We start from the raw sequence: 16,373 nt of genomic DNA, 5'->3' as shown, positions 1-16,373 counted from the left end.
AACCTGCGCAGTATGACTCACCTGAGCTTCTACCAGGTCAGCCACTCGGGCACAGACAGGACGTGAACCTGCGCAGTATGACTCACCTGAGCTTCTACCAGGTCAGCCACTCGGGCACAGACAGGACATGAACCTGCGCAGTGTGACTCACCTGAGCTTCTACCAGGTCAGCCACTCAGGCACAGACAGGACATGAACCTGCGCAGTATGACTCACCTGAGCTTCTACCAGGTCAGCCACTCGATCACAGACAGGACATGAACCTGCGCAGTATGACTCACCTGAGCTTCTACCAGGTAAGCCGCTCGGGCACAGACAGAACTCGAACCTGCGCAGTATGACTCACATGAGCTTTTCCCAGGTCAGCCACTCGGGCACAGACAGGACATGAACCTGCGCAGTGTGACTCACCCATTCCTTTGCATTAATTAAACAAGCTGAAAAAACACCATCAGTGGAACAAAAGAATGTACAAAATCAAATCGGTTGGTTGTACAACAGTAGGCTAAACCTACCTTTAGTTTATTACAAGGAAATGTCTTTATAAAATGAATAATACAATCTAGTCCAAAAAAATTCCAAAAAGGCAAAAGAAATAAACACGTCTGAAATGACACTGTTATTGAAACAAATCCCTTATGAACGATTACAGCAGGAAACCTTCCTGAGCTTACAAATTCTAGAAGCATGCCTTGCTAGAATCATCTGCCCTGTTCTTATTTTTCTAAAGTCTTTTTTATTAACGCCTGGTTTACATGTGGAAAATGACATTTACAGCCAGCGCAGGAGTGCATGTAAAATCTTCAATGCTAAAATACACACCAATCTATTATTTGCACTACAAATCAGTGATTCTGAATGGCAATGGTAAACAAGCAAGCAACAACTCAGGAGCACAAGTTATTTATTTGCCATTGGATATTCATACAGGGTGGGCCTGCTCATGTAGAGAATCTTGCTGCAGTGGGACATGTCCTGAGGACAACAAGTGGCATGGGAGCTTTATATATCTGCAGAGAATATCTCTCTCTATATATATATATATCTCCATTTCAGGATGAAGTGAAAGATTGAGCCAGTGACAGCACATGCCTCCTCACACACAGTACTGCAGAGCGCAACAGTCTTCCAAGACATGAGCCCAGCATTGAAGCTTTGCACTGAGCACCCAGCACCACAGATTTCTTCAACACTCTTCCATACCACACAGTGATGACCAGGCGGCAACAATGCTCTTTGTGAACGTCAGAGTAACTTGGTTCTCTTGCCACACCGAACGGGGCGTATTGTTTAAAGGGGAAGTTCATGATTGCATACAAGCATCGCTCAATTCAAAGCAAACCATGAGTCTCTGTACCTCATCTAGCTTCCCCTGGGTGGGCATTTCTGTTTGCTGCCTGCTCTCCCTTGCCTTCTTTGTATTTCACCATGATAAATAGAGCCCACTGCATGTTAGTAGTTTTACCAAATATTTGAGTTTAGTTAAACAGACGTACAAGTGATTGGACTAGAATACTCCCACATACAATTTGGGAAGCTGTGGCAGGGCAGGAGCCCTGCATACAAGGAGGGTTTTTTGTGTAAATGATTACTGTAAATAGTGTGTGTTTATTAGAAAATTAAGTGAGTGAGTGAGTGAGTGAGTGAGTGAGTGAGTGAGTGGAGTGAGTGAGTGAGTACCTGGCGCTCCTGGGAGAGCCTGCCTGCTGTGTGCGATTGCCAGCTGTGGAATCAGCAGGTAGGTGTGTTCCAGCGCGGCGTCAGGTATAAAGAGGTTCAGTTTATTCACCTCAGGGCTTCTGAAAAGCCAAAGCCAACGGGGCTGAAGATCGTCCGTTTTCAAGGCTTTTGTACAGTGTTTTTCTTTTTCTTTATGTACATTCCCCTTTATGTCCTCAATGCACTACCACTGTTGGCAGTGTCACGTGAGCAGTTGTCTGTGTTCACACTATGTACATAAATCCTGTTCGCCTGCGGGGCGTATGAACTTCGACCTCCGTCTCGATCTCCTGCCTGTCACTCAGCAGAGAATGCAAGCACCCCCACGCCAGCAGCCTGTCACAGGAAAAGAAGTGCGCCCCTGTGCTGCAGGATTAAGCAAAAAAGGGACTTGGAGTCTCCATTTCATTAGCCTGGCACAGTGTGCAGTGGTTATGGGAAATCAAATGTAGGTTTTTAGAAAATGTCGCCGAGCATAGAAAAAAGGGGAACAATATGAAAATGCTGAAACGAAACCAGACCACAGAAGGCAGTATGGTGCAACACTGCACTGTGTGCTTTGATTTATGTGGCTCACTTTAACTTTTTGAATTATCATTTTGGTACAAACTAAAAATTTGGTAATCTTTCTTTTTTATCCTAATATAGAACCTTTTCAGCAGCCCCAATCCAGGACAGAGTGAGAGATGGGACTGTGGATCAGGAGAGCAAGCAAAAGGACCTGCTTTATTGGTCCCACTGGCCTCCTGCAGTCCCTGAAGCTAAAGTGCAGGGTACGGGACTCCAGGATCAAGGTGCCTCTCTGTACAGCAGCAGTGAGGGATTCTTTAGAACCCTCTGCTGCTCCTGGTTTGCATTCCAGCACTCCTGCTCCTAGTCTATCCCATTCTCAGGAGCCCAAGGCACAGATCCCTCTTAATTCACTGCAGTCCGAAGATCCCTCAGGTTTACATCTGGGGTATATTATAACCCAGGTCCTGAAGGTAAGGGCTGCAGAGACTTCAACCACCGTCCAGTAATCACAAAGAAAACCACAATCATACCTGCCTGCTGCATGGATAACTCAAGATTATATACAGTACCGGGAGAACTTTCCTCAAAAACATTACAAAATCCAGTACTAGTGCAACCTCTCTTCTAGGCATTTGCCCATATTTGTTACGTTTATATAAATATTTTGTTCTTAAAATCTTAAGGTGCTTTTGCCAACTGTGTGGCAGACGTGCACGTCACACTTGGCTTTCCTGCCAATTAATTTTACCACAAAAAAACAATTAAAATGTATACCACAGCGATGAGCCTTACAGAATTCGATGTTGCCATGCTACATCAAGTGCAACAGGTTTCAGACAATTGTCCTTCAAAAAAGGCAGCTAAGTTGTTTAATTTAATTTTCATATCTTAAGTTTGAAGCCATGGGCATTATTTGCAGTGCTACTGTGCACCCCACCCCCACAGAACAAACAGTATATGGAACTTTACCTGCCCTCTATATAAAATTCCAAAGATTAATAAAAACAAGAACACTTTGCCCAACAAGTTATGTACTTAGCATGACCTCACTTCTGCATGGGACAGAGGGAGGGGAGGAAGAGAGAGGAACAGGAGAGGACCCACTGGTAACACTCAACAAGTTTGTTACACAACATCATCTCCGTGCCTCTCCCTGCCTGTTTGACCTGGAGGTGACTTAGGTAGTAGTTCTTAATATGGAAACATCAACAATTACAAACACACTGGATGCTATTAATATTAGATTATTAAATCCGTTTGGATCCAGAGCTCAGCCGATGGCTTCTATGACGCGGAGGGAGAAACCGCCCTGGTGTTCTGGAGTTATCTGTTGGCTTTGTACTTGGAAGCATCTCTGGGCTCGCTGCTGGGGTTGCTCCAGTCGTCTGCCTCGGGCGAGGTCTGGTAGTGCCGCCACGCAGACTTGTTGAACACGGGGAGTCGCTCGAACGATTCGCTGGAAAGAGCCTGAAAAAACATGCCAGAGAGAAATGTTTTAATGCATCCAACATCACAGCAATACTAAACACTATCACAAACCAAAGCAAGCCATCATAACACCGATTTAGGAGATGCAAATCAAGCTTTATTCATTCCTCCCTCTTATTTTCACACTGAATACTACATGTATAGTAATGTGTATAAAACTGTAATTTAGCATTAGCACGCATCACGGCAGCCACTGTGCTCGACAGAAGGAAGTCCCATGTGTTCAGCTGTGTGCTTGTGGATGCTTATCCTTCAAACCTAAACAATGCAGGTGTCCTTGAATGTGGCGTCAAGGGTAGGTGCTGGGCTGAGGGCCTCTGTATTTTTCTACCAAGTATCGGAAGCAATGCTCAGAAGAAGATGTCCAATAAATCACATGTTCAGGTAATTCTACATTATACACGCCGTTTACAAACTGTATAAATGCAGGTGTGTTCAAATTCACAAAAACTATTTAAAAAGGAGCAGCTGAAGTTACCTTCAGATAGATTACAGCGTCGGTGCCCACTCCCTCCATGGAGTACAGCTTGAGGTCCCCTTGGAAGTACCTGGCATAGAGCCGAGAGATGGGCAAGCCATAGCCAAAGCCAGCCTGCAAGACAAGTGATGGACTGATCTGAAAGGACGTGGTTTTATAAACAGAAACAGGCAAACTGTTCCCATTTCAGTTTCCCCAGTTGTGCCCACTTGGTGGAGATTACAAACCACCTGTACCACTATCCAAGTGGCTTCCAGCCGGTTTGCAGTGGATCCGGCAGCAGGCACAGTTAAACACTGCAACATCCTAAAAACAGAGAAACCGTCAGCTTGAAGCCACAGTATTGACATGGACTCATCTTACCAGGGGAGCAGCAGTGCTGGATGGTTCGAAGTTGGGTCTGGGGGCTGTGGAGTACATGTAGTTAAACAGGCGCTCGATCTTTCTCAGTGGGACGCCTCCACCTTTATCACATATCTGCAAAACGAACAGGAAAGCATATTGTTCCTTCCCTTATAGCTGCATGCACAATTTCTGATAGTCACCCTACAGACGCACGAGAGGCTTATTGAAGTGTGATCAGTAAATTCAGAGCAGGTTGAGCAGGGGCCTGATTGTTCAAACTCCTGGCGTCTGTTGATTTCAATAATGCATCTAAAACAAGGGGAGTTCTGAACCCCAGGACTGGGTGCAGGAGTTTCTAACCCTGTAATGAGATAATCAATTCTCGAGATATATGGAAACTACTAAAGTGTGATATATTAACCCTCCCATCACTGGGAATATGAAGAGAATTAGATCATTTCAAATGGAAAAAAGTGTTAAACAGAACCACCCACTAACCTTTATAGACAGATCCTCCTTTCCCAGGGTGACCATTGTTTTAATGGGGGGGAAGCCTTCACTTCTGCCTTCATGGAGCTCCACGGTGGCTCTCATTGAATTCTACACAAAGGGCATTAGGCTTAGTGAGCACAAGATCTAACAAATCAAGGCAAAGGTTCAATACACTGCTAATGTCTCGTAGCGAATGTACAGTTACAAACAGACTTAGGCACAGCGTGACATTTAAAATGGCTTGATAGCCAGCGTTAATTACTACTGTTGCAGCCCAGGAGCCCCTGCATACATGGTGATCAGTGGCCATCACTGTAATCTAGAGCAGAGGTTTTCAATATGGGTCCCTGGACCCCATATCTGCACAAAAAAAAAACAATGATTCTTCTGTATACAGAAAACATCGACTTTCAATACAGTTTGTTTGCGATTTGCTTTTTCCAGAGTTTTCAGTTGGGACTCCCTATTCAAATTTCTTTTTTAAAAACAGGGCTGACCCCAAATTAAAAGATTCAGACTCTCTGATCCAGGGTGGGCATTTAATATTGTAGTACTATCCGGATCTGGCTATCGCGGTGCAGCGATAAGCAGGAAAACTGGAATGTATAACAACCCAGGATGGTCTGGTGATGGCTGAAGAGTGTGACAGAGTGCCGTGCATGCCTCTGTTGTTCCACTAGGGGGCACTGCTAAGCAACAAGTCAATTCTGAGAGTAATAAAGAGGTAGGTGTGTGTGTGCATGTGAGCTTTTAACAAATATAGCCTTCAGCTAAAAGGTTTTCAAATGCACTTGCCTTGAACAACTCAAACAGCATGTGGAAGAGATGGGACGGCACATACACCACTTGGATGTTCTTTTTAGGTGCCTTAGCTGGAAGAAAAAAAAAATGCACTTGAATAGATAACCCAATAAACCCTGCGGATTCTCTTCTACTTACAGGTGCATGGAAGACTGTTTCTTTAATGTCTAGCCCTACTGTGCATGTTATCTGGTATAATACCGTATGTATATTATTGCTTAAGTAAATACAGTGGTAATAACATCAGATCATGCCTCACCACCAGTATTCCACCTGCCGTTTTCAAAGTATCTGTGCCTCGAGCCTCACAGAGATGTTTAATTAGCCAAAAGGGTCACAGAATCCTAACCAGTGTGAGACGCTACGAGCAGAGGAATCGGTATACTACCTCATTGAATTCTTCGAGTTCCAGCGGGCACAACACAAAGGAATCAGAACACTTACCATTGAATTCTTCGATTTCCAGCTCAGGTGCTGCCATGTAGTATTGCTCACAAAGCATCTTCGCAGTCTCATAGGCATCTGGAATGAATATTTGTCAAGACATTTGCTCTAATGCTTTTCACAGAAATGTTCCCAGTATACAAAAAAACACACACTTTTTTTCTTCCTCTTTTTTTTTTTTGAAATGCTCCTGTGACCTCAAATAACATTGCCTCCTGCTGTAGTTACCTGGGCGAGGTGGGGGTGTACAGAAAGCTAAACTATGGAAGAACGTAGTAAACCATTCACCCAGAAATCACATTGTTGTGTAAAATTGAACACGATTATGGGATAGGTTTTAATTGGCATTAAAAGTCGATGAGAATAATCCTAAGAAATCTAATAATTGCATGCAAAGAGAAGGAAAGCTTACCTTTAACAACATCGGCTACATTGCAGGTGGGATCGATGCTTCCAATATGTTTGGGGTGTGCTGGATTTGTGTCATTACCGAAGAGCAGTGCTGAAATAAAAAAAAAGAGATACACATCAATGCTTTGCCCTTTCTTCATGGAAACCATCCACCCATGCACATCCAGCCCACGGCCTTTAAAATCTAAAGGCAGATATGTCAGTAATGCCCCATTTCCAATGCCTGGTGATCCCGGCTACGGCTGAGCACGGCAACAAGACAGGGTGTGTCCACGGCAACAAGACAAGGTGTGTCCACTGCTCCCCCAAGCAGCTGAGCACAGCTATCTGGTCAGGTTTTGCATCTCATACTATGTAGGCAAACTGGCTTCAAAGGAAGTGCATCATCATGTAGCGAGGAGGTGTGTGTAGAAAAGAAACCGACAGGGAGATCTCTACATTGGTTTTTTTCACAGGTACAATAAGAAACCGACAGGGAGATCTCTACAGTGGTTTGTACAATGGCTGTACAGAAGCCTTCTGAATATAAAAACAATGGCAGAGGCTTTTGGGAAAGAGAAGAAACTAAATGTCTTTTAGCAGTTTGGGCCGATGCTGAAATAAAGGCAGTTAATGGGTGCCTTTCAAAGCACATGTGTTTAAAATCGTTTGCAGTGCCATAATGAAAACAGCAATGAATGGACTTTCAATTTCAGCTTCCGTTGCTCGGACTGCTTTGTTCTAAACACAGTGTTACTGCCGGCTCTTCAAAACAAAACCCAATACCAAGGCCTGTAGCACCAAGCAGTGGGAACGAGACATCAGTGCCAACAGACAACCCGGGGCTGCCTGCAGAGAGGACGGCGTGCCAAATTCAAACTCACGGGTGGTTTTGTGGTGTGCTGATTAGTCACTCAGGGTCAAGCTCATTTTGCTTGTGCATGCAAGCCTAGGCGCACACGGACTCTCAGAGGACTCACTGTGCTGGTTAATCAGCATCCTGAAGGAGATGCGGTTGGTGTAGAAGCGGTCCAGGAAGTACTGGATGTTGCTGCTGATGAAGGGGTCAAAGCCGTACTTCTCCTTGTACTCGATCACGCCCTGCGCCATGGTGGGGACGACGTCATTGTGCCGGTTCCGGATCTGAATCAGAATGTCTAGGAAACTGAAAGAACAAAGCAATCAATCAAACTCGCTTCACATCACTCCTGCTTACATCTCTTATGAACACAGCACTGAAGTGTCCCGAACTCCACAATACAATGAGGAGTCAACGGGGACAAGCTGCTTCACGCTGTTCATCATCACACTCCGGATCGTCTCAGTCAAACAATCGATCATCCACTCCGATACCAATTTGGAAATCAAAGCACAAGATTAGAAGGTTTGCATGAAGTTGTAGCGCAGTTTAGAAATGTTCTGACATATAAAAGCACGGTAGCACAATATAGGAGACAGGAGACTGCAGTGTGCATGTTTACAGCTTCCTTTTGAGTAAAACAAAGCAGTGTAATGTGTAATAGACAGAAAAAACTTGTAAGAAATGTCATTAATGAACACTTTGTACAGTACTATATTTAAGTTCCATAGCAAACCAGTATCATTTGTTGCATCAACACTTCTGAGTTATTGGTGAACTACGCCTATGCCACTGTTTATGCTCTGTGGTATTTTAAATAACTAGCAAGTTAAATCTCGTGATCTCTTCATCTTCATGCAGGCAGCTGGAGAGAGACACGTCTAAAGCAACAGAAGAGCTGAAAAGACCAACACAAGACATATCCAACGACTCTACAAGTAACTTTCAAATGCATGAATAGATTTCTCTTTCGGCAGGGGTTTGTGAATTTATATGTTTTGAACTAGAACCAAATTCACAGAGAGCGCATCCACTGGAACCAGAGACTTGGTCCAAATGGAAAGCGCTGGAACATCCATGACAATAGACCGGTAACGGATCATTACTGCAACGATTTATCATAATGGCACCTGGCATGAATTTAGCATTGACAAAAATAAATAAATCAACCGATAAAAAAGTTCAAAACAAAACTGATAATCAGTGTTGTGCTCAGTCGTTTTGCTATGTATCCGCTGTGAACAGCCTACAAACAGACTTGTTTTTGTTTAACCTTGGCTTTATCAGTCTTCTGCAAAGGAAGCTAGATTGTAGGACGAGCAATCGAACTTTGGACATCCTGAACACTAAAGGAGTGCCAAGGAATGTCTGAGATGTCTTTCTACATCCTGTCAGCACTGGCAATATTCTCAATGGTCACTTCGAACATATTATATTTTGTATTGTACTGTATTGTACTGTATTCCTCAGGTTGAAATATGTAGATATTTGTAGCTATCAAAGTTATTGTTACTGCTGCTTCCTGGTACAAAATCACTTTGTTTCATTCTAAAACTATTTAGATCTGGATATCAAAAGTATGAAAAAACAAAAGAATCAAAATATCTTGGACATAAAAAAGGGGGGCAGCGATGAAGCTGCTAATGCTGTTCGCTGCACAGAAAATTGTTCTAAACGTGTTCGAGATTCTCTTTTAAAGAATGCAGTTTAAAAATGTGAGTTTTTTTGCAAATCTCCATTTACTGCATTCTCTTTATAACCTTGTGTATGTAAGAAATGGTGCGTTCCAGCATGTGTTGGTCCAATCTTTTTTACAAATCTGACACTTACTCATCCAATACTTGAGGATCCTCTGGACTCCTGGTTTCATATTCCAAAATGTCTAAAAAGCTCTGCATGTACCTAAGGGGAATACATAAGAAATTAGAAACAAAATGAAGTGGGGAAAAGAATGAAAGCACACACTGGATCTTATTTTATTTAGGGGTTCACCCTCCTTACACGGGATTATACACCTAGAGCTTGAGCTTTTCACTTCTTATTTTCAAAATCTCTACCTACCTTTACATGTTAATTAGTAGCTGTTAAGCTGTCTAACTATTCATTAAAAATGGGGTTTTCGATTTATTTTTTCTTTGCTACAAAATCAAGGATGGACTTGCTATCAGTGTACACTCTATTAAATGAGTGAAAACAACAGAAGCACAACGATAAAATAGGCGACTGCATGAATGAAATGCAATTAGGATCAGCGATGAGCTTGAAATAAAAATAAGGAGAAACAGAATCAGGCTCAGTCAAGATATGAAGGTAAAAAAAACAAATAACATTGTTTTGTAATTAACAGCTATTTCTGTGTTTAATTAGGAAACAGAATCAGCTCAAAAGCTATTTAAAAGGGACACCATGTGATCAAAAATAAAACCTAAATACTTCAAGCCATATATACACACACACACCACACAGGGACATATTACTCCCATCTGTATGGAAAACAGCAGGACTCTGTAAGCATTATGACCGGTGATGATCCAGCAATGCAGCAGACACATGAAATTCACTCAGCCTGCGCCAGACATCTGTCTCGACAGCAGTTTAATGAAACGTGCAAGAGAGACAAAAACATCTCGCTGGACTTAAAATACGTGTCATTTCCCTCCCATTCAAAACCACACACCGAACGTGCCAGGTTTCCGTGTGCAGTAAGATTAAGGAGACTGAGAGGTAAACTCCGGTTCCCATGGGCATCGTTTCAAATGCAGTAATAAGCCATGTTGTTGTCCCTTCCAATTAACTTCTTGCAACACGTGTCCATACAAAGCTTAATCAAATTCAGCTGAGCAGGTCCCAAGATACAAGCGCCAATAGCGCAGCAAATCCAGTGCCAGTTAGGAAAAATACTGTCAAAGTACATTTCTATTTTAATAAAAATGTCAGAACAGTACCAGCAAACGGAGATGCATGATTGGTGGATGAAAGTTCTGATGTCTCTTCCCTTAGCCATTTACATGCACAATCGAATGAAATTCAAACTCCCTATTTGCGGAATCAATTCTGAATCATCAATGCATCTTGCATGTGAAACCATTTGGAGTTGCAATTGGGTTTGTGGGTTTTGACTGGATTCAAGTGGGCGCAGGTTCAGAAACATCGATTCCTCCAAACCCTGAGTTTGGCATGTAAACTCTGCACATATTGAAACAAATCAAATTACAAGAGTGTCAATTTCATGTGCATGTAAACTTGCTGGAGACGAGCCTGAGGCAGCACAGTGGTAATAGGTACTGAGTTGTGACGTGCTAAACCCAGGTCTGCTCTGCTCAGTGCACAACACAGAGCTGGACCAGGCTCACTCAGCATGCATTATCCAGCCAGGGCAGGTCCGCTCTGCTCAGTGCACAACACAGAGCTGGACCAGGCTCACTCAGCATGCATTACCCAGCCAGGGCAGGTCCGCTCTGCTCAGTGCACAACACAGAGCTGGACCAGGCTCACTCAGCATGCATTACCCAGCCAGGGTGCAACAGGCCCCATTACTAGCTCACCAGGTCTGCACCAGCCTCACAGAGGGTCTGCTCAGTAGCTTGTCTGGAAGCAGGTTCACCTCCCTCATGGTGTTCGCCAGCCGGACCGGGAGCTCCTTCCGCAAGAACATGTAGGACGTTTTCTCACAGGCATTGTTCCTGCCTGCAAGAAGAAGAATGAGCAAATAAAACCACCAGCCTCAGTATACCCTACCTACAGCCCTGGCCAAACATTGTGCACCACCCTATAGAAATAACTAATTTAGCTTCATAAAGTCAAACAAAACCTGCTGAATAAAGTTACCTTAACATATTGAATTACATACCGCTTTGTAGTTTTCCATATACTTTTATAAAAACTGAAAAATGTGATATTTTGAAATCTAACAAAATACTGTACTACTATTATGGGATCAGGACTTTCGCAATATTTTGTAGTTTGATTACATGGTGTTAAATAAAATATCTAGTTTAAAAAAAAAAAAAAAAAAGGATATCTCAAGCCTAAAATTCTAGGTGATGCAAAACTTTTGGCCATAGTTGCGTAGTGCACAGGTATTTATACTGAAAGGTATTTATATTTAAAAATAAATGTGCTGGGTCTTCAGTCATGATTTAAAATTCACAATCCATTAATAAGACAGTTATATTTGAGAGCAGCTGCATGGTGTTCCATGTAAAGTAGCCACACAGTTTCTAAATGTTCCGTACACCACCACAGAAGCACCTGTGTGAAAACAAGCCATTGCAGGTGGGATCAATGCTTCCAGCATGTTTGGGGTGTGCAATGAGGGTCAATCTCAGACAGCACTCCTCCTTAAAACCCACTATCCACAAGTCACCGCCCCAGAAATAAGAAAGAAACCAATAGAAAACAAGTGATTCAATCCCAAGGGAGTCCAGCCCAGTTACATGCAATTTCCATGACTCTGCAGACAGACGGAAAATACCAAGCCTGTGTGGCAGCAAACATTTCCACTCCTGTCATCCTTCCAATAGGATATAATGAGACAACTCTATCAAAGCAACTGAGCAAGTTTTAAGTTGCATACCCAAAATGCACCATCAAACCAATTCTTTTTTTACGGGTGCTCTGCCAGAATAACATTTCTGTGAGTGAAGTACCTACTGTAGTTGGGAGTCAGAAATCTAAATGATGCATAGCCGAGTTTAAGCCACTGGCTAGAACACAGCACCCCTTACATACATACGGAAGCACCCACAGGACACCAAGAGTCACCCTCTGGCTGCTGCACAATAAATGCATTTTGATTCAATCAAACACAGGAGGCAAAGGCTTGTCCTGTTGTGTACACAAGGGTCTGATATAGCTTGTTGTGGTACAGCACAGCACTAAAAGCTTTTTGTCTGCTGCAATTAAAACTTTGTCAGTCACAGAGAGAATTTAATGAACGGCTTTCCACTGAAAGAGAGAGAATCTCATAACTGAAAACACAGACGGCAAGCCAGCTGTAAACACCATGCATCATACAATCACAGGCTGTCAATGTATTGTTTTTGTTTTGTTTTTTGACACCCGAGGCAGTTGTCAGTAACATTCCAGAAAGTACATTGTCCGCTGTTGTCAGCAATGCTGTCAGTCTCAGTTGACACAGCGCCTAGAATACCATATTGCAATTCCAAATTGTTTATATTTTAAAATGACCTTAATATAGTTTATTACAGCACAGTAGTACAAGCAACATATATCCAATTACAGTCACTGCAATGACACCTTGAAGTGCTGAAGAAATAATGTTCATCAGCACAGCCTATCAGAGGCAAGACCTGCCTTCAAGAATGTCCATACCAAGTTTCAAGCCGATTGGATGACTGGTTCTCAAAATAATGCCAATAAATAGAAGCCTGACATTATGCTTTTTCTAAATTGCTTTTTACTCTATTTGCTTCCCTCCCATGACAGGAGTGTGACATTGTAACTTCTTTTACACCCATCTGGAAGGGTGTCTCCGTGACCCTGCAGCGGATTACAGAAGTACTTGCTGGTTTTGTCAAACTGTAATTAGGTTTATCTGCAGCAGTTTATCAACAGAGTTCTAAACAGATAATCTGGCAGCAGATTATTCATTTCACGTGACTGCAGATCTCTTTCATTCACATAAAAACAACTCAACTCCACAGAAATAAAATGTGAGAGCGCACAGAACGCTTTGGTTATTATTGAGAGCATTGAACAATCTATTTTCAGATGCCACAGTCCTCTGCAGCCGTCATCTTCCAGTCAACACTAAAAGTTTCCCAAAAGCTTAGCAAAGTGTAATAAAGCACATTAAAAGCATGCAAAGCCCTGCTTAGTATGAGAAAGCATATTTTAAAACATGGAAAATCATTGTAAACTATGGTAAATGCATAGGACCATGGGATAAGCATCCAAGTCCAGAAATACTGTAGTAAACTTTTATAAGGGTTTCCAAGAAAACAAAAAAATAGCACATCTGTATACCGATTGGTTACATCAGACTAATGGCAAGCACGAGACTTGTGTTGATGGGTCGATCCGAATACACAGAAGTTTGATCACAAAGTCCTGGGCTTCCCTGTATCAGTGACTTATCCTTGTAACAAGTTACATAGTCCTGGATGATCCCAGCGCTGTATGCAGGTCTTCCCTTTCAAAGCCGTTTAGCAATCATTAAGAACGTGCTGTGCAGACCAATGGGGTATCTAAGAGACCACACCCTTAACTGCAGGTAACCGATACCCTCTAGGCAAAATTCAAATACAGTCTTGCGTTAATGTAGGAAACAGGCGTTTAGCCCAATTAATACTAAAGCACTGTCCACAGTACTGCATGTCTCTAGTCCTCCTGACTGTGGTTTACAGCTGACCTTTACCACTCAGAGCGATCAGTTACACTTGCCCTTACGATTGGTGCTGTGACACAGCTTCCGTTCGGAGAATGGAATCATTGACTTCTATATTTATACCTTACAGACAAAATCAGAGCCGCCTGCAACATTGAGAAGAGCCCACCCAGATGTGCACGCACTGTACAGCACGTCAAAGTAATAACAGGAGTGCCATCAAGTTTCCAAGTTTGTTTGCTTTTGTAAATACCATGAGATTTTAGCACAAAATAAGCAGGTACAGAAGGAGGTCCCTACTGCTGTGAAGCCTACAGCGTGCTTGCTTATCAATAGAACTGTGTCCTACTCCAGTCAGGCAGATTCTGTCTCACCCAGCACGTTCGCATGACGGTTAAGACACTGACTTGCTGTGTGCAGTTCCAACCCTGAACTAAATTGTTTAAATTGAACCATTTCAACCTCAATCCAGACACCAGATTATTGACAGTCTCAGCACACAGCTTCATCAGACATTTAAACAAACATTAACTGGAAATGTGGCACTTACGGATGGCCTGCATCATCACAGGAAGCCGTGTGTGTGTGTGTATGTGTATCTATCTAAGATATATAGACAGACAGATAGATAGATAGATAGATAGATAGATAGATAGATAGATAGATAGATAGACAGACAGACAGACAGGTGTTCGTTCAGTATAGCAACAAGTAACTAACTGAACCCACTTACGAGAGTCTGACGTTGCAGTTGAACTGTCTAGATATGACACCAATGCTGTACATAAAGGACTATGAAATGTTATATAATTATGGGACCGCTATGAACTCCACCTTAAAATAACACCACCACGACACGCATTTAATAAAGATAACTGTTAGTAAAAGCCAATACTTACCGAAATCCAGAAACTGTTTTATAGACAGTGGCGATGGAGAAAACCTGGAGTAATACTCAATTTGCTTTGGAGTCTTGTTTTTCAAGAGGAACCCAAACAGCCTCATAGCTGACTTTGTGCTTTATTCAAATAAAGCTATTAAAATGACATAAAAACTAACGACATGAATAGCACAAAATGAAATTCAAATACAGATTACATTGTTGCAACAACCTGCACGTACACACCGCTCCGAATCAATCGTCCCTTTGAAAAACAACACAAGGCCACGCCTCTGGCTCCTTTTCATTGGAGCTGAGCCTCCTGCACTCGAAGCAGGAAGAGCACCTCTGTGCTTGGTGTTGGACAGCGCGCTTGTCAGTCAGTAAATCTATCCAGCGCGACACTCGGTACAGTTAAACTGTGAGTGACGTTATCCAAAAGCACCGGCTGTGCCAGGGAACGTACAGTCCCGTTTTGCAGAAAACATTTTTTGAAGTCTAGCTGCTTGCATGCATCACTCAGTCACGTACTGTAATATAACACTTAAGTTAAACCTTAAATGACAAGCATTAAGAAATATTACACTATGCAGTGACTGTTGTAGAGAGAGAGTTTTGTTTCAAGATATCCTAAAAAAAGGGGAGATTTTATACAAAATGTGTATAAAAGAAAACAACTGTGCTATGAACAAATGATACAAAAAGATCCAAGTCAGACAATGCCCCTCTATTTTTTAATGTGCCAGGCACTGCTCTTGAAAAATGACTTGGCCATTTCAATCTCCATTGTATTCTCTGGAATCCTTCCTGTACTTTCCAGCCCCTGGGTGCTCACATGCAGCAGGACCTGGCCATGCTACAGTGATAGCCTTGGATTAGAACATATAGCCCTGTTATTTTATTTTATTTTATTTTTTACAGATTGCTTATCCTACAATATATTCTGCTTCTCTGTTGTGTTTCTGTGTAGATGAATTATACCATGTTCTATTCCAGAAAAAAAAGATTAGTATATTTCAGGCAGAAACAGTATGCCTTTACACGCAAGTGCAAACTCAAATTTAACTTAAACAAACTGTAGAAAAGGGGGGCGTTGTACATTTACAGTGCTCATATCAGAAGATACTAGCATCACAGCAAAACAAAACTGATCACTGTACTGGAAAGCGTAAAAGCACACCTGCATCTGTATTCCGATTCTGACTCGCTTGCCAAATCTGCCAAACCTGAAGCAGCACTGAGAGACAGAGAGGCAGTGTGAGGAAACAGATTGCAAGCAGCGCGATCTGTGCTGAATGAAAGCGCATTTGAGAAACGTTGCGCTCGTGTAAATGAACGGAATGCAAGCGCGTTGGATGAAAAGCAGATATAAATCCGGCATTAAAACAAGACCTGGTACAGAGTACCGAAGAGTACCGGCAGAATTTCACCTGGTCCCTACCAGCTTTTACAAAACTAGTAATAGGCCTTAGTTTTAATCCATGGTTTTAATCCATGGTGATTTATGTTTAAAAAAAAAAAACAGAACAGAAAGTGAACTTTACAGCAGTCAATCCAGCGTCTCAAGCCGGAGTTTGCGTAAACTTTTCGAAATGCCATCGTTGCTTCTGCAATC

General features: G+C 42.5%; 1 protein-coding gene across 1 annotated transcript; it reads right to left on the bottom strand.

Annotated features, from left to right (window-relative positions):
* Positions 1–486: 486 nt before the first annotated feature.
* On the bottom strand, positions 487–15,090 carry LOC117405913 (pyruvate dehydrogenase (acetyl-transferring) kinase isozyme 3, mitochondrial). The gene is made up of 11 exons (XM_034009425.3): positions 14,778–15,090; positions 11,075–11,216; positions 9,360–9,431; positions 7,651–7,835; positions 6,693–6,782; positions 6,281–6,358; positions 5,831–5,907; positions 5,042–5,143; positions 4,562–4,675; positions 4,199–4,312; positions 487–3,699 (listed from the first exon to the last, which is right to left on the bottom strand). Exons 1-11 carry the CDS (start codon positions 14,881–14,883, stop codon positions 3,556–3,558), a joined length of 1,224 nt encoding a protein of 407 aa, XP_033865316.1. The 5' UTR covers positions 14,884–15,090; the 3' UTR covers positions 487–3,555.
* Positions 15,091–16,373: the final 1,283 nt, after the last annotated feature.

The sequence above is a fragment of the Acipenser ruthenus genome, chromosome 9 (assembly GCF_902713425.1).
Source record: "Acipenser ruthenus chromosome 9, fAciRut3.2 maternal haplotype, whole genome shotgun sequence".
In the NCBI taxonomy this organism is placed as follows: Eukaryota; Metazoa; Chordata; class Actinopteri; order Acipenseriformes; family Acipenseridae; genus Acipenser; species Acipenser ruthenus.
Note: the sequence above shows the minus strand (reverse complement) of the source record. Positions and strands in the feature narration are given on the sequence as shown.

Excerpts from the sequence above, each read along its gene's own strand:
- LOC117405913 (XM_034009425.3), bottom strand. The coding sequence starts at position 14,883 with ATGAGGCTGTTTGGGTTCCTCTTGAAAAACAAGACTCCAAAGCAAATT. Across the intron at positions 9,432-11,074 it reads GTGAGGCTGGTGCAGACCTG|GTACATGCAGAGCTTTTTAG; the intron begins GTGAGCTAGTAA and ends TATTCCCCTTAG. Across the intron at positions 5,908-6,280 it reads GGAAATCGAAGAATTCAATG|CTAAGGCACCTAAAAAGAAC; the intron begins GTAAGTGTTCTG and ends TTTTTCTTCCAG.